The sequence below is a fragment of the Thalassophryne amazonica genome, chromosome 16 (assembly GCF_902500255.1).
Source record: "Thalassophryne amazonica chromosome 16, fThaAma1.1, whole genome shotgun sequence".
Lineage (NCBI taxonomy): Eukaryota > Metazoa > Chordata > Actinopteri > Batrachoidiformes > Batrachoididae > Thalassophryne > Thalassophryne amazonica.
This window is the reverse complement of record NC_047118.1, coordinates 473,771-497,738: the sequence shown is the minus strand read 5'-3', so window position 1 is coordinate 497,738 and position 23,968 is coordinate 473,771. Positions and strand designations below refer to the sequence as shown.

Genomic DNA, 23,968 nt, shown 5'->3' with positions numbered 1-23,968 from the left:
ACACACACACACACACACACACACACACACACACACACACACACACACACACACACACACACACACACACACACACACACACACACACACACACACACACACACACCTTCACTCTGTCTTTTACAGGCAGGCTGAGGCCCTGTCAGAGTTTTGGATGCTGCCTGGAGGAATGTTTAAGGATGGCGGTGCCCTCCAGGGACACGGGTGAGGAATTAGAGACAAATAGATGAGGACCAAACTCAGAATGGTTTCGTACAGAAAAACAAAAATGGTCTGTGATGCACAACATCAATCAATATCTAATACAACGATCTGCTCATACAGTAGTGTTCAGAATAATAGTAGTGCTATGTGACTAAAAAGATGAATCCAGGTTTTGAGTATATTTCTTATTGTTACATGGGAAACAAGGTACCAGTAGATTCAGTAGATTCTCACAAATCCAACAAGACCAAGCATTCATGATATGCACACTCTTAAGGCTATGAAATTGGGCTATTAGTAAAAAAAAAAGTAGAAAAGGGGGTGTTCACAATAACAGTAGCATCTGCTGTTGACGCTACAAACTCAAAACTATTATGTTCAAACTGCTTTTTTAACAATCCTGTGAATCACTAAACTAGTATTTAGTTGTATAACCACAGTTTTTCATGATTTCTTCACATCTGCGAGGCATTAATTTTGTTGGTTTGGAACCAAGATTTTGCTGGTTTACTAGTGTGCTTGGGGTCATTGTCTTGTTGAAACACCCATTTCAAGGGCATGTCCTCTTCAGCATAAGGCAACATGACCTCTTCAAGTATTTTGACATATCCAAACTGATCCATGATACCTGGTATGCGATATATAGGCCCAACACCATAGTAGGAGAAACATGCCCATATCATGATGCTTGCACCACCATGCTTCACTGTCTTCACTGTGAACTGTGGCTTGAATTCAGAGTTTGGGGGTCGTCTCACAAACTGTCTACGGCCCTTGGACCCAAAAAGAACAATTTTACTCTCATCAGTCCACAAAATATTCCTCCATTTCTCTTTAGGCCAGTTGATGTGTTATTTGGCAAATTGTAACCTCTTCTGCACGTCTTTTATTTAACAGAGGGACTTTGCGGGGGATTCTTGCAAATAAATTAGCTTCACACAGGCATCTTCTAACTGTCACAGCACTTACAGGTAACTCCAGACTGTCTTTGATCATCCTGGAGCTGATCAATGGGTGAGCCTTTGCCATTCTGGTTATTCTTCTGTCCATTTTGATGGTTGTTTTCCGTTTTCTTCCACGCATCTGTTTTTTTTTTTGTCCATTTTAAAGCATTGGAGATCATTGTAGATGAACAGCCTATAATTTTTTGCACCTGCGTATAAGTTTTCCCCTCTCCAATCAACTTTTTAATCAAACTACGCTGTTCTTCTGAACAATCATGCATAATCACGGCAAAAATCTTCTGCTTCCATTTGACCAAGAAATTTAGGTCCTTCAAACCTTTTTTTTCCCCAATAAATGCTTCTGAGGAGCATATGCATGGCTAAAAATCTAACCTTAACACCCCCCCATCTACGCCCCTGTTAACCCCCTGCCACTTTAAGCAATTTTTTTATGTTGATGTATATTCAGATTCTAACTTTTCAAGCTACTTCACAGTTTGGGGTTAGGGTTAGGGTTTGAGTTTAAGGAAGATAATTTTAGATAATTTTAGACATTATAAAACGGCTGTTTACTCACCAATATAACTAGACTTCTGTGGTTCAGACAATGTGTTCAAATTAAAAACTGGCTCAAACATTTTTCTTCTTCTACTAAGGTGGATTAGAACTTTTTTGTGGAACACAGCACCAACTACTGTACAGGATGGACCTAGCAGTCAATATGTGGCATCAATTTCAAAACAGCTCTTTTCAACCAGACATGTGGTGCCGTGACATGTCAATCATCTGGGTGACACCTGAAGTGCCCAATCAGATTTCAGGGAAGTCCAGTGCAGCCCAGCTCTACCCATGCCAGGAAATGTTCAACATTTACATTTCCTCTTTCACTGTGGACTCAAAATTTTGTACTTCCTGTTTCAGTGTAAAGTTGCCACTGAGTTCCCGTGAGATTCCACGAGCTCTCGTCTTGTTTGTGTTTGACATTTCCTGTTTCACTGTAGACTCAAAATTTGGCACTTCCTGTTTGGGATTCCCTGTTCCATGAGTAAGCGCTTTGCTCGTATTATGTAAAACATAAAAAATTATGTCATTTGCACTAACATTTCAGCAGCAGCAGAAATGTTGAAAAGAGCAAGAATTTTAGCTGAGGAAGCAAAATGTCCTCGCGTCAAGCAACCCAGTCCAGTTGAAGATTCAAGCTTCTCTACTTTGAAAAGAAGAATTTTGTGATATACCACGTCGCTGGACCGCCACTCCGTTATGTTCTGCGATCAAAAAAGGACAGAAGCTTGTAATTTGTTGTTCTGTCCACCGGCTGTTGCATGTCGTTTGTATGATCAAATCAAATCAAATCAATTTTATTTATATAGCGCCAAATCACAACAAACAGTTGCCCCAAGGCGCTTCATATTGTAAGGCAAAAGCCATACAATAATTACAGAAAAACCCCAACGGTCAAAACGACCCCCTGTGAGCAAGCACTTGGTGACAGTGGGAAGGAAAAACTCCCTTTTAACAGGAAGAAACCTCCAGCAGAACCAGGCTCAGGGAGGGGCAGTCTTCTGCTGGGACTGGTTGGGGCTGAGGGAGAGAACCAGGAAAAAGACATGCTGTGGAGGGGAGCAGAGATCGATCACTAATGATTAAATGCAGAGTGGTGCATACAGAGCAAAAAGAGAAAGAAACACTCAGTGCATCATGGGAACCCCCCAGCAGTCTAAGTCTATAGCAGCATAACTAAGGGATGGTTCAGGGTCACCTGATCCAGCCTTAACTATAAGCTTTAGCAAAAAGGAAAGTTTTAAGCCTAATCTTAAAAGTAGAGAGGGTGTCTGTCTCCCTGATCTGAATTGGGAGCTGGTTCCACAGGAGAGGAGCCTGAAAGCTGAAGGCTCTGCCTCCCATTCTACTCTTACAAACCCTAGGAACTACAAATAAGCCTGCAGTGAAGAGAGGCCAATATGGGTGAGATATGCTCTCTCCTTCTAATCCCTGTCAGTACTCTAGCTGCAGCATTTTGAATTAACTGAAGGCTTTTCAGGGAACTTTTAGGACAACCTGATAATAATGAATTACAATAGTCCAGCCTAGAGGTCCAGCCTGATGATGGAGTGACATGAGCGGGTTAAACGCTGCGGCCCCTCATGGGCATCTAATTGGGCTTTTACACAAGGACACACACGCTCACCTTCGTGTTTTACAAGCTGCTCGGCCTCCATATTTACTCATTAATGAGATTTTCAATGAGAGCGCTTGCACGTGTGCACGCTCACACGCACAGGGTCGAGCTGGATAAATGTGACGGGCCTCTAATTTATTGGACCATGACTGTGTGCACGGTGTTTTAAAATTTCGGTCATGTTCAAAGATTCAGAGGTGTCAGACTGGACGCGGAGTTTTGTTGAAACATTTTAAATTTCTGTGACACGTGTGGGTCACCCACAGTGAGTGTCTGTGGGGTGTTTTCGGGTCAGAGTATAATACAAGCTGTGGGGGCCTGAGTGGCCACCAGCCCGAGGATTTAGAAATGAAAGAAACCTGATTTCAACCACAAGTCAAGTCTGGCACCGTACACTGGTGCTAAAATAGATAACTGACATTTTTCAAAGGTGGTAATAAATTATGTAAAGTTTCTGTAACGATTTTAACTGAAAGTGCAGGAAAATAAAATGAGAAAGTTTTGTGAATAACTGTATTAATTATTTGGCACTTTTAGTTGATGTCATGATTTACAACTGGCAACATTGACACATTTTCTTTGTTCAGAGCTCGTCTGGTTCCCAGGGACTGATTAAGGGTGACATCAATGTTCACTGTTCACTGTTGTTACCTAAGGGCCCTGTCCCACTGGGGAGAGGATTAATTGCGCATGAATTGAGTACACAAATTACGGGCGTTCGTTGTTGTCCGCAACAAAAATGGCCAAAAATGACAAATGTCCCAGTATGAATTACAGATATATTAATAATATATAGCGAGTATATGATGAACAATCACGGTTGTATAATGCACGTAGTGAGGAAACGGATCCGACGCATTGCGATTATCACGGCAGTATTATGGATGTTGTTGGGAAAGTGTAGGTACACGGACCCACAACAGGGGGCGCAAATGAACGGACAATGGAGGAAGTCAAATAACAACACTTTACTGTTGTGAATGGGCACAACAAACACAACAGATTACAACAATAGACAACAAGTCAAATCACAGAAGGTGTCGTGTGGGCAGGCTCGAAGATAGAAGACGTCTGTCCAAAGCAGAACCGGAACCACACGATTTCCTCCGCCACCAGACCCCGGGAATACTGGAGCCGCCAAGTCCCGAACTCCCAGGTGGCCACTGCCTCCGCGTGTCGGACCTGGTACTGCTGGCGAGGAACAAAAAAAAAAAAACAATTAAATGTGGGCGCGTTTGCACCCAGCAATCCACACGGCAGGAAAACTACCTCCACCTCTCGTTGGAAAGATTCTGCTATATAATGCACAAAAGTCACAAAAGGTTACTGAAAAGATCTCACGGTCAGCTGAGAACGTTACCTTCCAGGTAGAACGATATCTCGGCAAAGAGGTGGAGAAGTCGTCCTGCTGATGTGCCCCTGCTGATCAGGTGATTGGTAACAGCTGTTGCAGGTGATGCGTGACAGCTGTCATCCTGGCTGCTCCTGTGAGGCGGCTGCGCCCTCTGGTGCCTGGAGCCCGCACTCCAGACAGGGTGCCCTCTGGTGGTGGGCCAGCAGTACCTCCTCTTCTGGCGGCCCACACAACAGGTGTATTATGATGCATCGCGCACGTGTTGTGTGTGCACGGCATCTGCATTGTGGTCATAAAAGAAGCGCACTCAGGCCGTCGGCATCACTATTCACACCAACAATACAGCCTCTGGAGCATTTGCTGGACTCGGACAAGTTAACTGGAGTAAAGAAGCAGCGAACAGGGCGAGTGGTGACGTCAGCGGATCGAATCAGAGCGCAGCTCATCTGAACGATTATAACAAGAAGTTAAATCTGTTATAAACACAGGAATAAATACTGTAACAGCTGCAGACAAGAAGGAAAAAACACACAACTGTTTTATCAAGCCTTGACAATGTAAACAAGTCAAATAATTACCTTTTTAGACGGCTCAAAATGCTTTCTGCAGCTTGTTAGCCGTTCGCGCGCATGCACACATGCGCAAACAGCCCAGCTGCAGCTTCCTCTGTGATTCAGAAGGTGATTAGAGCCGTTTTCAACAACCAGTTTGCAGAATAAAATGATTAATCTGTCATGAAATCATTATTTTATATAGGCAGCATCCAGCGCAGAGCACGTGGCAGCCGGTAGAACAAAGAACAGCGTCCAGCTGTGAACACAGCACATCTGATATGCATCCGCTGCAAATCAGATGCAAAGCAGCATAAAAACGCTTTATTCATGACTAGTCTGTATGCAGTCGCTACAGCTTATATTAGTTGGTGATGTGGACATGATGGGCACGCAAAATATCCATTTTACACACTGTACCAGTCTGCTGCCAAGCCGCAAATCCCTGTCAGTTGCGGATATCAGCAGATAATGGCGAATATACAGCGCATAGATTGAGTATGTTTGTGTATGTATGGAGTATGTAAGGTGGATGTCATCCACAGCCAAAATTTTGTGCAGCTCAAAAATCCTGGCAACAGAAAAACATGACTCTGCAGATAACTGCGGACGTGTGCGGGTGACTCATACAAGCATGTTTCACGCATATTGTGGATGTTAAGCGAATATGAACCAATTTTGTGCACAATCCCCTAATATCCCAAATTTCTCCAAAAATATTAGTCCAATCAACTTTCTGTTTTTGCACCGTTCATCCTGACCCAAAATATATAAACATAACAAACGCCAAATGTCAGCTCTCCACAGTTTCTCAGTTATTGAAGCCATATACACACAGCTACTTGTGGACCTGACTGTGTCTGTTTGTCTTATTTCCTGATTTTTACAGTGTGTCCATTCTTCATACCTTGTTGTTTTTTTTTTTAGTTGTTATCGTCCCATTAAAGAGTCTCCGTCCTGGCGTGCTGCAGTCAGCACACAGCACTCGGGTGCTACGGACTCTCCTGGACATCAGTCCAGGCTCGGTTTCCCTGTGGTTACCTCACAAGCCCCCGCCTGTCCTGCCTCCAACCCATTGATTTTATTGGGTTAGCGCCTGCACTGGACGAGGCCCTGCCCCTGCATCCGGCCCCGCCCCCGTCTCCGGGCTGACACAGGGCCACAAGCCTGCAGTTCTCTCATTAATGTCAGCACATCGTCTCACATGAGCGCACACGCTGCACAGGTCCCACGCAGCGCTGAGATGCTGGGGAGAGTTCGGTTACCGTATCAAGGAGAGGTCAGACACATTTTGGTGGTGACCTGAAAGTTCCTCAGAATATTTGCCTTTATCACTTTCTTTAGTGTCTTTCAAACTAACAGAGATTTTTTCAGTTTGTCTCCTTCATTAGCATTTTCACCTTATGACATCATAAAGGTCTGATTTTCTCACGCCCTAATTAGTCCGTATGTGCCATCACTGAGTGCACTTACTAGTTCCAATTCTTCAGTTCATTCCAAGAGACGTCACGTCTCTGACATTATTGTCCACCAGGCCCTCATCATGTTTTGGATCTGGAGTAAGATTCTACAACCACAGGATCCTGGATGTTGACTTTTGGTCCTCAAACCTCATCACTCAACTTTGTGATCAATGACTTGTGATCCTGATCCTAATCTTTCTTCCTGATTGCCCAGTTTTGTTCCATATCATTCATCTTTGATTATTCCCCTGCTTCTGGTCTTGAAGGTTGTCTGCCTGGATCCAAGGCGGTTCTGTGGTGTCGTGGATGTATGCGAAGTGCAGCACCAGCGCATGCTGCCACACCTGACTTGACATTGCTTCTGTTCGCTGAACTGATCCTGGTTGCTTTGATCATACAATCAGGATCAAAGCAATCAGGAACAAAGATCACCATTAAACATCAGGCGGGATCTGGCTCTTGTTCTGGGATCTGCATCAATTTTAAATTAAATTGAGTTTGTAGCGTTTGAGGAAACTTGACTTGTTTACACTTTGTAGGACAACCGGTGGACATCAAGCTGGACACCTAGGCTAAGATAAAGCTAACTATAACGTTTTAAAAAGTATAACCAATTAAAAAGCTTATTTACATTTCATGAGTTAAATATGAGCACATTTGAAAAGAAGTTCTGTGTGACTCGTACAATTACATTAATTATCCTGTTAGCTTCTGCTTGCTAACATGGCACCAAAAATGCACCAATTAAATGAATTTTACTTCTTGTTGCATGAAGCAGTGGCACCACATTTAAAAAATAAATGTGACTTATGTACTGGCGTGACATATCGTCTGGAAAATACGGTAATCATAAGGATTTGGTTTGGTTCAGCCATGTACTTCCTCTGGATCCAAAATATGTTCTGGCTCAAATTCAAAATAAAATCCTTCCTTTTCCAGAATGTTATCCACCTGCTCACCCAAGTTCATTAACATCCTCTCATTTTGTGTTAAATGTTGCTACACACCAAACATTTGTCTGGATCTCAGTTCCAGAATATAATCTGGATGACCTCCAAAACTAAGTCACATAATTCCCAAAATGTTATCTATCTGCCCTTCAAATTTTAATGAAATATGTTCATTACCTTTTGAGTTATCTTGCTAAAAGTAATCACCGGCAAAAGAATGACAACATAAAAAACTACACACACACACACACACACACACACACACACACACACACACACACACACACACACACACACACACACACACACACACACACACACACACACACACACACACACACACACACACACACAGTGCCAGTAAGCTCTTTTGTGATTTAGGGTTAAACACCTTCCAGGCTACCCTGAGAAGACTGATGTACAAGTTTATATGTAGACTGCAGGGGTCTAGGAATAATCTCATTATGCAGTTGACCAATCCCAGGTGCAGTTCTGTTAGATACCAATCCCATATGTGGAAACACTGGTATTTGTGCCTTTTATAGAATGTGTATGCACTTTTTTTAATGGCATTTTTTACTGCTTGTATTTATTAGATGCCTTTTTATTGAATTTGCATAAGCACTTTTTTATGTATGTATGTGTGTGTACATGTGTATGTGTATATATATATATTGTATATGTGTGTATGTGTATATATATTTATTTATTTGTTTTCTTTTTTTAATATTATGTGATATATACACCTTTTCTTATACTACATATTTGTTTTATGTTTTGTATGTGATGGTATGGTCTATTTGGACGTTGGAGTCTGCAATAAAGTTTGACTGACTGACTGACTGACTGACACACACACACACACACACACACACACGCTCCAACACAGCATCATCTAAAAACCCAGCAGCGCTTTGCTGTGCCTCAGCTGGCTTACGTAACCCCGTGTGGATCTGCAAACTGCCTTGCTGCCGGGGGAGTGGGGGACAGTAAACGCACACCACCCACCGATAAGCTGCGCGTGTGCATCTGTACGTGGAGGAAAACAAACCTATCAGGCCTCATCAGTGGATGAGGGCATCCGGCGCAGATAATAACACATCAGACCTTCAGCATAACAACCGCAGAAGGAAACATTCTCCTTCCTGCTGTGTGACATCACAAACGAAAGCTTCTCATGTCACGAGATGTGACCACATCACATGACACGTATTACATATAAATGTAAAAAGTAGGTTATTCAAATAAAAAAAAGGTTTGTCAACAAAATTAAAGCAATTGAATTAGTTTATTTCAAAGCAAAAATTTGAATTAGAAGAAGCTGTAAAAATGAGGTTTTCCTAAATTAAAAATTTTAGTTGTATCAAGTCAAAAAATGTGTATGGTCTTTAAGATAACTTATCTTTTTACTTTGTGTCAAAGAATGGTAAATGGTAAATGGACTGCATTTATATAGCACTTTTCCATCTGCATCAGACGCTCAAAGTGCTTTATAATTATGCTCCACATTCACCCCGATGTCATGGTGCTGCCATACAAGGAGCTCACTACACACCGGGAGCAATAGGGGATTAAAGGCCTTGCACAAGGGCCCTTACTGATTTTCCAGTCAGGCGGGGATTTGAACCCATGATCTTTTGGACTCAAGCCCAACACCTTAACCACTAGACCAAAAAGGAATAGTTTGGATCATGTTACAGGGTAACATATGTCACATGTCATAGAATTTATTCAGGCCTTGGTGAGATTATTCAGCTCCATTCTTATCTCAACCCACAAAGACAATAAACTGACAGACTTACACATGGACTGAAGCATGCTCCAGCTTTTCCCTTTACCTCCCTTCCTGCCCCCTCTGTGGCAGGCCCCCATTCTTCCCAAGCAGGCAGGTGGCGTGACTCCAGTTGCAGTGGCTACCACACACTCACATTGCCTCAATTTGGAAAACGGACTGTTTCAAGCTTAGTGCACATAAACACTATCAAATGTATATGTGTTGTCTTAATTCCAATGTGTGCCATTATTACAGTAAACAAGTAATACTTGTGGATTAATTGCTGTTTGTCTGTGGAATGTGAGTGTGGACGTAATCTCGTTGTTGTAATGACAATGATAATAAAGCTATCCATCCATCCAACGGACCTTGACCTTGTTTGACCTTTACTTTGGACACCAAACATTCAACACAATCAAAACTATTCCATTTATTAATCCTATTAGCTCAACCAATAATTTGCATCACTTTTTTACCAAAATTGAAGGAACTTTAACTTTTGACCCCTGTACAAACTGAAACTGACCTTTGTCACCATTTTTGCTATTTTTACAACATAACTCCAGATCATTCAGTCATACATTGTCCAAACTATACCTTTTTGGAATCGTTATGATCATACAAATAATGTGGTGTAGTTTTCAAATTGATTTGAGCATTTTTTAATTTTGACCCCTGTGTAATTCTTTAATTGACCCCTACCTGGCCACCTATTGTAAATTCAAGTGGCCAGTCGGGTTTTTCAAAAGAGGAGTGTCTAAGGAGTATTAGTGCCAACTTTGGTGCTTGTATTACCATTTGCATGATTGTTTCAGTTATCTGCTGCACTACTCTGGCTGTTTCTCAGTGTGGAGGAAAGGCATCCTGCGTGAAACTGGTCCTAAACCAACACGAACCATATGGGATCTGCTGCAGAGACCCCAAGCAAAAAGGGAGAAGCCAAAAGAAGCTTTTCTGACCTGCAAACACAAACGTCCACTGCAGCAGGTACGAACCACAGGGGGCGACACCGAACACCACGAGTGTGTGAGCAAAGAGCGGACAAAACGAGGTTTGACCCAAATATGACCTATGCTGAAATATTTATGGATGTGACCACCCTAACTGGCGTCTGCGGCCTGGGAAATGGAAAGTGCACACCCGGGAAGCCGCCCACAACTTTGGGTCGAGGGCCGGCCAGTGAACTCATCACCACTAGGCCAGAGACATCTTGTTAAGACCGATCTGACCCTGGCGTCATTAGAATCTTTACCAGAACTGTGATCATAAGTGCTCTCTCGGGCACATACGCGGAGGAACAAATGCTGAGACCAGGAGATGGACTGCAGGGGGAGAGTGGGGGGAGAGCAGGGGGAAAGTGGGAGGAGAGTGGTGGGAGAGTGGGAGGAGAGCATGGGGAGAGTGGGAGGACAGCAGGGGGAAAGCGGGAGAAGAGCAGGGGGAGAGCGGGGAAGTGGGGGAGAGCAGGAGAAGAGTGGGTGAAAAGCAGGGTGAACCGTGGATGTCTCTGACATTCTCCAGCTGCTGGATGCTGAAGCACCTGTTGATACCTTTGCAGGAGAACAAAGGTCTCAACATCACCAGAAACATCTTAGCAACCTCGTGTCTCCATGACATCTTCTCTTGGATTCCACAGAGATCACAGCATCATCTGGGAAGTCACAGTCAGGCAACCTTTCCTATCCAACAAATTACTTAAGCCACTGGTTTCCACAACCTGACCCAACACCTAGTTCATGCAGACATTGAACAGAGGAGGATCCAGAACACAGCCCTGAGGAACACCAGCATTCATGGAAAAAAAAGATTTGGGCTCCATTCTTGCACAGCATTGAGAGTATCTGTGTGTCTGCTGGCTGTGATGCTGAACAACTTACTGAGGATGGTGTGAATTCTCAGGGTGTCCCAGAGAGACCAACGTTAAGAAAACAAATTCATCAGGAGGCTGTGCACAAATAACAAGAGTACAATCGTCCATTTAACATCTGGGACTAGTTGTTCCGATGAAAGCAGTAATCCAGACCGTGTTGATGTCACCCTGTTCTTTACAGTTACTCAGTGTCATACTGTCGTAATTTTTGGTCACTTGTTCGCAAGGTTGGGTAGGATTACTTTGAAAGAATACATGTGGATTACATGTATGTATGTACATACATTTGGATTACATTTCAAAGTAATCCTACCCAACTCTACTTGTTAGGCGCTTTTCAGCATCTTCTAATATTAGGGTCCAGGTGAATTATGAGCGTGACCGTGCGACACGATGACCCCGGACCTCGTGTCGGGTTTTTATACAAACACTTTCAAAGTGTGTGATGATAAAGTCGAGAGGAGCAGAACTGGAACCACATGGATATCTGTGGTTCACATCTGTGGCTCAACATCACTAGGCCACACACCGAAAACAGTTACCATAGCAACATAAAATCCAGATCGCCATTCAACCTTTCACCTCCCGAACACATGACAGCAACAGTGGGAAGAATCTCAGCTTCCTGCATCAGTTTGATGTCACAGAGACATTAACCGCGACAGAACTGCCGCGTCCACTCCTGAAGTGCTCGGTCCTGACCAGGACAACCGAGATAACAACATAATGAGCTCAAACACCGGCGACCTTCAGTTAGATGGTTTCAAGGTCTCCCCCACAGTCAAACAGAAACAGAATAAACCTGGATCACATCATATTTAGTATTTAATCGGAAGCACAGGTGTGTCTGAAACCTCAACATTCCTAAACGTGAGAACGTCGACGCCCATTTTGAAGGCACCTGGTCGCTTGTGGCTAATGTGTCCGCGGGCTGACAGAAAGTGTTTCAAATGAAAAACTGCCTCATGGCTGAAAATGAGGATTTGGGAGTTGCTGTTTGGACTTTAACATATTTCCAGTTCTGGTCAGAATTATTGGCAACTGTGCAAATTTAAAGTATAAAATTTCAACAAATCTGTGATAATTAACCCCCAGCAGAAGTTTAAGTTTTGGTGACGTGGTGTATGAATGTGTTCATTAATTCAGAAATGAATGCAACAGGAATCACTGTTTATGAAATCACAATATTTCATAAAATGTGGTAAAATCCAAAGTTATTGAACTACAACATCAAAAATATTAACATAAAACATGACAACTTCAAATGTCTTCTCAACAGTTTTTGGCACACACACACACACACACACACACACACAAACACACACACACACACACACACACACACACACACACACACACACACACACACACACACACACACACACACACACACACACACACACACACACACACACACACACACACACACAGCACAGCACTCTCTAAGTACTTCTGACTGTTTGTGCAGCACGTTGGCCCATTTGGCACGTTTGTTCCCAGTGGCCTCGTAAACAAATCTGCCCGAATGAACATTTGAAAATCCAAGATGGATTTTCTGGATCTTGGATTTTCTGCTGAAAACAGTTTTGTTCATAGACATGCAAACATTTGGTTGATGATGCAAAGCTACTGATGTCGGCAGTTAATATTCATTGTTACACTCAACAAAAATATAAACGCAGCACTTTTGGTTTTGCTCCCATTTTGTATGAGATGAACTCAAAGATCTAAAACTTTTTCCACATACACAATATCACCATTTCCCTCAAATATTGTTCACAAACCAGTCTAAATCTGTGATAGTGAGCACTTCTCCTTTGCTGAGATAATCCATCCCACCTCACAGGTGTGCCATATCAAGATGTTGATTAGACACCATGATTAGTGCACAGGTGTGCCTTAGACTGCCCACAATAAAAGGCCACTCTGAAAGGTGCAGTTTTATCACACAGCACAATGCCACAGATGTCGCAAGATTTGAGGGAGCGTGCAATTGGCATGCTGACAGCAGGAATGTCAACCAGAGCTGTTGCTCGTGTATTGAATGTTCATTTCTCTACCATAAGCCATCTCCAAAGGCGTTTCAGAGAATTTGGCAGTACATCCAACCAGCCTCACAACCACAGACCACGTGTAACCACACCAGCCCAGGACCTCCACATCCAGCATGTTCACCTCCAAGATCGTCTGAGACCAGCCACTCGGACAGCTGCTGAAACAATCGGTTTGCATAACCAAAGAATTTCTGCACAAACTGTCAGAAACCGCCTCAGGGAAGCTCATCTGCATGCTCGTCGTCCTCATCGGGGTCTCGACCTGACTCCAGTTCGTGGGCAAATGCTCACATTCTCTGGCGTTTGGCACATTGGAGAGGTGTTCTCTTCACGGATGAATCCCGGTTCACACTGTCCAGGGCAGATGGCAGACAGCGTGTGTGGGGTCGTGTGGGTGAGCGGTTTTCTGATGTCAATGTTGTGGATCGAGTGGCCCATGGTGGCGGTGGGGTTATGGTATGGGCAGGCGTCTGTTATGGACGAAGAACACAGGTGCATTTTATTGATGGCATTTTGAATGCACAGAGATACCGTGATGAGATGCTGAGGCCCATTGTTGTGCCATACATCCAAGAACATCACCTCATGTTGCAGCAGGATAATGCACGGCCCCATGTTGCAAGGATCTGTACACAATTCTTGGAAGCTGAAAATGTCCCAGTTCTTGCATGGCCGGCATACTCACCGGACATGTCACCCATTGAGCATGTTTGGGATGCTCTCGACCGGCGTATACGACAGCGTGTACCAGTTCCTGCCAATATCCAGCAACTTCGCACAGCCATTGAAGAGGAGTGGACCAACATTCCACAGGCCACAATTGACAACCTGACCAACTCTATGAGAAGGAGATGTGTTGCACTGCATGAGGCAAATGGTGGTCACACCAGATACTGACTGGTATCCCCCCCCAATAAAACAAAACTGCACCTTTCAGAGTGGCCTTTTATTGTGGGCAGTCTAAGGCACACCTGTGCACTAATCATGGTGTCTAATCAGCATCTTGATATGGCACACCTGTGAGGTGGGATGGATTATTTCAGCAAAGGAGAAGTGCTCACTATCACAGATTTAGACTGGTTTGTGAACAATATTTGAGGGAAATGGTGATATTGTGTATGTGGAAAAAGTTTTAGATCTTTGAGTTCATCTCATACAAAATGGGAGCAAAACCAAAAGTGCTGCGTTTATATTTTTGTTGAGTGTAGTTGTAGCGTGACTAGCTGGCACTGAAATGTGACAGAGACAATCATTAAGGAAAAGTACATTTCTTGACCTGCACAATATTATCCAAATACTTCCAGAACAATTTTTTTTTCTAAATAAGCAGTTTCTTTTGTATGCCAGTATGTAAGTATTTGGTTTGTGTGCAATTATTCTAGTATTTTTTAGAGGGTAAATTAGGTTTTGTGGCTTTTTTTAACATTCTGTCTGATTGACAATATTGTTGCCATCCAGAATAATTTGTTCTAAGTGCTAAATATTGCAAATAGTAATGTGTTCATTTGACTGAACATGATCAATTAAAATTTTTATTGTTTGATGATGTGTGTCATCTATGGAAGCCCGTTTGTGCCACTTGAAAAAAAAGGTTTTTTGATTAATTGCGAGATAGTATCTCACAATTCTGAGTTACTATCTCGCAATTCTGAGTTACTGTCTCGCAATTCTGACTTACTATCTCGCAATTCTGAGATACTATCTCACAATTCTGACTCATTATCTCGCAATTCTGAGTTACTATCTTGCAATTCTGAGATACTTTACGTTATGAAATGCATTACCCCGTACCCCACGTGGTCATTCCATGGATTTGATCATTGAAAGCTATTTTCGGCGTGGTTTCACAAACAGTGAGATTCGGACGCTATTACATGAGGAGCATGACATTGAAATAAACCTCCGAACTTTACAAAGAACTTTGGCAAGGAACCATCTCTGGCACAGGCGAAATAATTCTATCTTAGAATTGCAACATACTATCTCACAATTAATCAAAAAAACTTCTTTTCAAGTGCCACAAATGGGCTTCCATAACCATGTGGGGTAGGGGGCAATGCATTTCGTAACGTAAAGTATCTCAGAATTGCAAGATAGTAAGTCAGAATTGCGAGATAGTAAGTCAGAATTGCGAGATAATAAGTCAGAATTGCAAGATAATAAGTCAGAATTGTGAGATAATAAGTCAGAATTGCGAGATACTATCTCGCAACTAATCAAAAAACCTTTTTTTCAAGTGGCACAAACGGGCTTCCATAGTCATCCTTCTATAAAGTGTCCACTTCTGTCATTATTATTGTTACAAGGTTAATGAAAGCAGGAAAATGAATCCAGCTTCCTGTTGAACACAGTAAAAAACACCATCATTCAGATCGGTCAAGTACGTGAGTTTATATGAGAAAAGGAACTTTTGTAGGTGATGATGGTGATGGTGGCCACATTGGCAGATTTGATAAGTAGGCAGTCGAGAGTCATTTGGTGTTTATATCACAATTCTTCTGCTGTCTGCCCCATGAGCAGTGAGATATAAGTCAGCATGTTGAGGTCAACGCTCCTCATTGTGGGTCGTCTTAAAGGGGATAGAGAATCAAAATCATCTTTTTCATGTTTTTGGTGTTAGTTCAGAGTCTCCCCGCTGTGGGGAAAACACACGAAGTGCCAGCAAGTTTCAGAACCTCTGTTTCAAGTATTTCTCCTTTTTTGAATTGCCCCTAGAAAACAGGCCAATCCGTGTTTGAGAGAAAACTTACGTCACTTTTTCACCAATAGCCCCCCCCCCCCCCCCCACACACACACACCACACACCCACCCCCTTTCAAACACGCCCCTTCGAAATTAATTATTCATAAGGTTGTGCCCACCCATTCGTAGCACTCGAAGAGAAGCAATGGCGAGATACAGGTGTGCTTTCCCAGGCTGTTTTAGCGGACTACGATCTTCCCACAGAAAGCAATGTACGCGATCACTGGCTTTTATTCATTTTTAACCGCATCCCCAATACATACAACCGCCGACTATTTCTTTGCTCTGCACATTTCACGGAGGACTGTTTCACAAACCTTGCACAATTTCGAGCTGGCTTCAGTCGGCATTTAATACTCAGTAGAGGGTCAGTTCTGACTCTGCGACAAAATCAACCCCAGCAATAGTACAGCCTGTGAGTATCACATTTTCTTTTGTGTTGCGCCATATTCCTGTTGTAAGAATTGCATGTTAGAATGGCACGTTAGCTCTGGTTTGTTCCTCTAAAGGGAATGAGCTAACCCCTTAGCAGCTAGGGATGTGTATCGAGAACTGGTTCCTTTTGGGTATCGTTAAGAAATGACTTGATCCACCGACATCAATAAACTTTGTGCTTAACGATTATGTTATTGGTCCTTCAGAGTGGCCGTTGTTTTGGGGGGTGTTTGTCAGGAAAATGATCATTTCTGTATTGATTACAGACCCTGCAGCGGGTCCGTAAACAATTTTTCTGCAGCGCGGCTTTGCTTTGAACCTTGAACCAATCGAAGCAGTGCTTCGCAGATTGAAGCAATGCTTCGATTATTCTTTCTTTCTTTTGCTTAATTTTTTCCTGCTAAAACCCTAAAGAGCATACGTCTGTGAGTATTATTTACCTTTTCTATGTTAAACTGACCTGTTATGGTCTTCTGAAACAGTTGATATATGTATTTTATAACTTAAAAACGGGAGCGATGCTAATGCGTTAGCATGTCTATGGCATTTTCAATGTTAAAAGTTAGCATTGCAGCCGTCATCACGTTCGGGTGCATTTGTTTTCAAATTGTAATATTTCTTAAATTTATTTTTGTTTATATATTAATAATCTAATGATTATTATATACAATTTTAGAGAAAGAGTAAAAAAAAAACCTGAATAGAAACACAACAGAAAATATAAAAGCAATGAAAATAAATAAATAATGCTTTCTTTTCAGTGAGAGAAAGGGCAGCCAATCAAACAACGGCAACCGATCAGCGCCACCTACTTGCATTTCATAATGAGGTTGCCAAATAAGCTCCGAAACGACCCCATTAAAAGCAAATGAAGCATTCTAAACCCAGCATAGTAACATAGCTGTTTCAGAGAGCCTTTTAGGAAGGTTCTGAGCCATTACAGACCTGACCAATTTTTTTTGGGCTACATATCACATCACAGAACAAGGATTAATGCCCCATTCAACCTCTCTCTATCACCTTTAAATGATCACATTCCACCTGAAACCAGACACTCAAAGTGCTTTTCAACAGCGCCTCACATTCACACCAATGTCAGCCAAGGGCCCTTTGTGACTTTCCATTCTGATTAGGATATGAACCAAGGATCCTCTGGTTTCAAACCCATCACCTCCTTATCCTTGTTCAACAGTTCCTGAATTCCGGCAGAATGAGCCCTGTTCCTGAAAGACGTGGGCCATATGTCACAAACAGGAAGCTGGGTACTCACGTAAAAAGTATTCCGATGGGTCCGCCTCATAATCTGTGTCATCTGGAAAGTGGTCTATGTGTTTACACATCCCTTTGTAGCTTCCTGTTGGGACAAAGACAAATGGCGGTCAGGAAAGTTCACCAACAATACAGACGGCCAAGCCGCTACATTTTAGCAGCTCATGTAACCATCAAAATGCATTTCCTGTTCTCTCATCATCAGCAAAGTACATTAAAAACCCTCGTGACCCGACAGGAAGTCGACCTCTCCTCTGGAACTGGAGCGGTGCTGCTGGTGAGACCTGCAGCTGCTCCAGCCTCTTTGCACCCAGAACTTCATCACTGAGCTTCTGCTGGAAGTTACTGCATAATTGTACAGCAATAAACTAAATTTGACACCTTCCAAACACCAAACCTTCGTTAAAGAACAAGCTCTTAGCTCGTGCCGATTCCTGTCAGTGGAGCCAACTCAGCCCATCGGAACTGCAGAAATTAAGTGACAATCTGTGGAGGTGCCGTTGTTCAAAGACAGAACAAGCTATGTGAGTGCCCCCTGTTGGAATCGACTCACCACAAACCCACTCAGAACCTTTAAATGGGTGGTGGTGGTGGGGTTGTCATGCAGTGTATACGAGTGAGCATTTGGCATGACGTGTGAGCTGGTACCAGAGGTGGAAAACCCCAACTTCAGTGAGTAAAAGTCCGGCCATGTGGCGCTTCTACCTGTGGACCTAAAACAGGTGATTCATTGAAGGTTTAATGGATGGGGGGTATGTGGCAAGACCTTTAATCACGGAAGCCGGGTTATCGAATTCTGTCTGGTCCAGCACCTCCAGATGGAATCAGTGGTGGGCACGGCCTCCTCTGGAGTACCAATGTTTTATGTGTTCACCCAGTGCCCTCCGTATCCTCTGCAGCCATAAAGTACATCATTACTGCAGAGCCGAGAGATACAAAACTGCTAGAGAGTGAAATAACTTCATACCCATCACAGTGTGTTGAGCTCATTCCCAGTCCGGCCCTTTTGCAAATACGCCAAGTGGATTTTATTCCCATGCTGATGATGCTGAGTCGGCCTTCATTCAGCCTCGTGCACACCAAGGAGGGAATGTTTCAGTTCTTTTTGTTTGGTTGTCTGTCAGACGGATTACACAAAGACTACTGGATTGATTTTCCTCTAACCTGGTAGAGGGGTGGAGGATACCCAAGATAAAACCCACTAACTTCTGCAACAGATCCAGATAAAGAGACTGGACCAGCTGGCTTCCTCACTGCTGCATTTACTGTATTTTGTGGTACTTCAAACCATAAAAACTTTGTTCAGTGGTGCAACGAGCCAATACCAGGTGCTAATGCAGGACTGTCAAGGTGGGTCCCCTGTAATAAGAGCGCATGGTGACGTAACATCAACAGGGACAATAGACACCACAACAAATCCAAAGAAAAGCCATAAGCACTGTGTGGAACAATAAAAACCACATGTGAGCAGTGATCTCAGCATTTATGTTTTAAAATTTGAAGCATAAATAATATTTTTAATCATATGTGGCCAAAAGAAATAATCAAAATAAAATAAATACGGCTCAAAATATGTAGTGAAGATGTAGTGAAATCAGGTTGCATTAAGAAATTAATAAAGACATATTAATGAATGTATTGATGCAGTAATGATGGAACTAAAACCTACCAGGAACTTGTCTGAAGTGTGATGCAGACAGACTCTCCCAGCAGCCGTGTCAAGCTGTGCCTGCTGGAGAAATGTACAGGTTGCTGTCCATTGTGCTGAAATGCAGTTAGATACAAAAAAAAATTTCTCCTTGTACAAATCAAGATTCACATCAAAGCATGAACTTGTTTGCACATATGTCCATCTGCATGGAACGTATTTCAGTGTGAGTTTAAATAGAGACAGGCAAGTTTGGCAGGACAGCTGTTTTTGTGACTGTAGTTTATTGCTGAACCTACACGTTGACACAAGAAAACGTGTAGAAGGAATGAAAAAGCACAGCATGTAGCACAGTATGGATAAAGACAGGATGGTTGCAGAGGGAATGTGGTAAGTATGTAGTGCGATCTGATTGTTCGGAGTAAGAACGTCATAAGAACAAATTGGACGTGGCTTAAGCGTGATCATGCATGTGGTAACAACGTAGTGGGAATGTGCTAGAGACTCTGGGAGAAACATAATCAGATGAAGTACGATTTGAAAACATGTATGTTTTCAAACAACTCGTATGGATTTGAAAACAACATTTTTCAATCAACCCATTTTTCCATTTTGACCACGTCCCTACTTTTGAAGACTTCATTCATGGTCTTCGCCTGAGTGTGGCCCACAAAGAAATGGAAAAGAATTCCTAAATTTTTCCTCTCCCTCAGATTTTTTTTTTTAAGGAACCTGCTGTTAAAATATGTATTTAAATCTAGGTGGAAGTTTTCCTATCAGAATGAGGTCAGACCAGGTCTTGGATCATGCGCCAGCTAACTGGTCCATTCCCACCTCTTGACATTAGCCAACAATGTGAAAACATGGACCTGTAGCACCCACTGCATTTTCTAGTTGCTGGGGCCGTTTGCACTGAGGCACCACATGGTAGATGATATACGGGAATTTGATGTCAACTAGCCATGTGACTTGCAGACAAACCACACCACAAACTACAATCTGTACCTTTGGCTCCGTGGCTCCATAGTAAAAAAACAGGAGACTCTGCAGCTGACAGTGTGGGGTGGATTCCTCCTCCTCTTGAATGTACAGTGCATTCAGAAAGTATTTCTGGATGTCACAGCGTTCCACCTTTTTCACATTTTGTTCTGTTACAGCCTTATTCCAAAATGGATGAAATGACATGTACATAAGTATTCATAGTCTTTGCCATGAAGCTCAAAATTGAGCTCAGGTGCCTCCTGTTTCCACTGATCATCCTTGAGATGTTTCTACAGCTTAATTGGAGTCCACCTGGGGTAAATTCAGTTCACTGAACATGATTTGGAAAGACACACACACACCTGTCTACATATAAGGTCCCACAGTTGACAGTCAGAGCACAAACCAAGCATGAAGTCAAAGGAATTGTCTGTAGACCTCAGAGACAGGATTGTCTGGAGACACAAATCTGGGGAAGGGGACAGAAACATTTCTGCTGCTTTGAAGGTCCCAATGAGCACAGTGGACTCCATCATCTGTAAGTGGTAGAAGTTCAGATCCACCAGGACTCTTCTTGGAGCTGGCCGCCCGTCTAAACTGAGCGATCGGGGAGCAGTGGGCAGCCACAGTCTGGCACCCGGGGACCAACTCCAGATGTAGATGCTGCCTTGATCAGGGGTGGAGAAAGGAGCAGACCCTAAGTAAGCTTGTTTGTGATTGGATAAAACCTGCTCCAGAGCACTCTTGACCTCAGACTGGGGCGATGGTTCATCTTTCAGCAGGACAATAACGCTAAGCACAGAGCCAAGATATCAAAGGAGTGGCTTCAGGACAACTCTGTGAATGTCCTTGAGTGGCCCAGCCAGAGTCCAGACCTGAATCTGAACATCTCTGGAGAGATCTGAAAATGTCTAAGCACCGACGCTCCACATCCAACCTGATGGAGCTTGAGAGGTGCTGCAAAGAGAAATGGACCAAACTGCCCAAAGATAGGTGCACCAAGCTTGTGGCATCATATTCAAGAAGACTTGAGGCTGTAATTGCTGCCAAAGGTGCATCAAGAAAGTACTGAGCAAAGGCTGTTATGGTTAGGAGTTTTGGCAATTAACTGGAACCAGAACTTAAGCGGACACAGTAGAACCACAGGATGCAGGTCAGCTCAGACACAGAGGATGGCGTTAAAGCATAGTTTTATTAAACACAAATGAGAATCAAACAGTCAAACGTGGAGACAAAACGGGTGAAGGAAATCCTCTTCATAAACTGGTGCAGCCAAATTGAAGAATCTGCATACCAGAGTGAACAAACTAAGGAGTCTTCTTCTCAACTGGAGAGTTCGAAACACTGACAGAATTCAGCAAGGAGTATCTTTTCTTCAAAGATGGTGAGCTAAACACAGACAGAGTTCCTTTCTTCAAGGAAGGTGAGTGTCAACACAGACAGAATTAACTAAGTGTCTTCTTCATAAAAAGGAGTGCAAACTGAGAATTCTGTCTTCAGAGGTGGAAACCAACTCAGGAATCTTCTTTGTCAAAAAGTGACAAACAAAATGAAGAAGCTGCTTCAAAAACGTTAAAAAAAAAAAATCAGACCCTGTACAACTACGGAATGTCTTTTTCTTCTTAGGATTGAAATACAAACTCAAAGACAAAATTCAACCAAAGTCTTTTCTTCTTAACAAAAGGTTCAAACCCAGAGACCAGAGTTAACTCAGAACATCTTTTCCTCTTAGTAATGACTTCAACTCCAAAGTGCAAAAAACCAAGACCATACTCACTACCAAGAGTGGCAACAGGAAAACACCATGGAAATGAAACCGTCAAACTATTATATACAAGAGACATACGAGGTCTGTCAATAAAGTATAGGTCCTTTTTATTTTTTTCAAAAACTATATGGATTTCATTCATATGTTTTTACGTCAGACATGCTTGAACCCTCGTGCGCATGCGTGAGTTTTTCCACGCCTGTCGGTGACGTCATTCGCCTGTGAGCACTCCTTGTGGGAGGAGTCGTCCAGCCCCACGTCGGAATTCCTTTGTCTGAGAAGTTGCTGAGAGACTGGCGCTTTGTTTGATCAAAATTTTTTCTAAACCTGTGAGACACATCGAAGTAGACACGGTTTGAAAAATTAAGCTGGTTTTCGGTGAAAATTTTAACGGCTGATGAGAGATTTTGAGGTGATACTGTCGCTTTAAGGACTTCCCACGGAGCGAGACGTCGCGCAGCGCTCCCAGGTGCCGTCGTCAGCCTGTTTCAAGCTGAAAACCTCCACATTTCAGGCTCTATTGATCCAGGACGTCGTGAGAGAACAGAGAAGTTTCAGAAGAAGTCGGTTTCAGCATTTTATCCGGATATTCCACTGTTAAAGGAGATTTTTTTAATGAAAGACGTGCGGACGGGTCCACGCGTCGGGACGCAGCCGGCGTGGTGCGGCGGCACAGGAAAAACCGTGTCATGAAAAACAGGTCGGATCACAGCTGACCCTTCTCACCCTGCACACGGTCTATTCAAACCACTCCCCTCGGGCAGGAGGCTACGGTCCATCCGGACCAGAACCTCCCGCCATAAGAACAGTTTCTTCCCCTCTGCCGTTAGACTCATGAACACCTCATAACTCAGTCACCTTAAGCTTAACTCTGTCACTTTATCATTTTATCACGGGTCACTTTAGACAATGTACTTTGGTTTTTAATTGCACTCCTCCCACTGCACTGTTTTTTCTGTTTCTCTGTTTTTCTGTTGCACACAGAAATCTTATATCTTATATTTTATCTTATTTTGACACATATGTTATATTTTATCTTAGCATTTTATCTCTTCTTAATGTTGCACCATTGTACCGAAGCAAATTCCTAGTCTGTGAATCCTGTTCACTGGCAATGGCAATAAACTTCTTCTGATTCTGATTCTGATTTGCAATAAGGGTGTGACATAACAAAAAGTGGAAAAAGTGAAGCACTGTGAATACTTTCCGGATGCACTGTAAACCACGTTACCTTGTCCAGCGGTCCTCAACATTGAGGTACCTGAGAATCTCTTTTTGTCGTACTACCTAAAGCTTCTCTCGTGCAATTTTTATTTGAGCAGGAACATTAACATGCATCTCTGGTTATTGTCAGCAGATTGTAATTCAGCTGATGTTTTCTCACATGAAGTACAACCTGTTTCTTCACCATTTGCAGACCTGCCCCCATAACTTCACTATTTTTGTGCTCAGTTCTTAGATGTGAGCGTTCAACAAAACAGACGACAGCTCTCAGGTGGGTAGAGTATTAATGCTGTGGTGCTTAAGACAGTATTTTTGTCTGTTTGCTAATGTTTCAGGGTGATGTGGTAGTTTTGTTAATTATTATTATTTAAGAGCTCCAAGATTATGCACAACATAAGCATTAATAATACAGTAATGTCAAACAGTTTGGCACTGATTGATTGACACGGACTTACTCCATGTCACACGTTAGCGCCAACCTACGGGGATGATATATTTGTACCACACCGATCTACACCCTCATGTGGTTTTGCAGGGTATGCAGGTCATCCACACACA

The 23,968-nt window shown here is 42.9% G+C and overlaps 1 protein-coding gene across 1 annotated transcript in view; it reads right to left on the bottom strand.

Moving 5' to 3' along the window:
• Positions 1-23,968, bottom strand: part of LOC117528139 (voltage-dependent calcium channel gamma-2 subunit) — a 144,949-nt gene that overhangs the window by 8,151 nt on the left and 112,830 nt on the right. Inside the window, exon 2 of the mRNA XM_034190714.1 lies at positions 17,791-17,874. Within this exon, the coding sequence (XP_034046605.1) occupies positions 17,791-17,874 (84 nt within the window). The remainder of the gene's footprint in view (positions 1-17,790; positions 17,875-23,968) is intronic.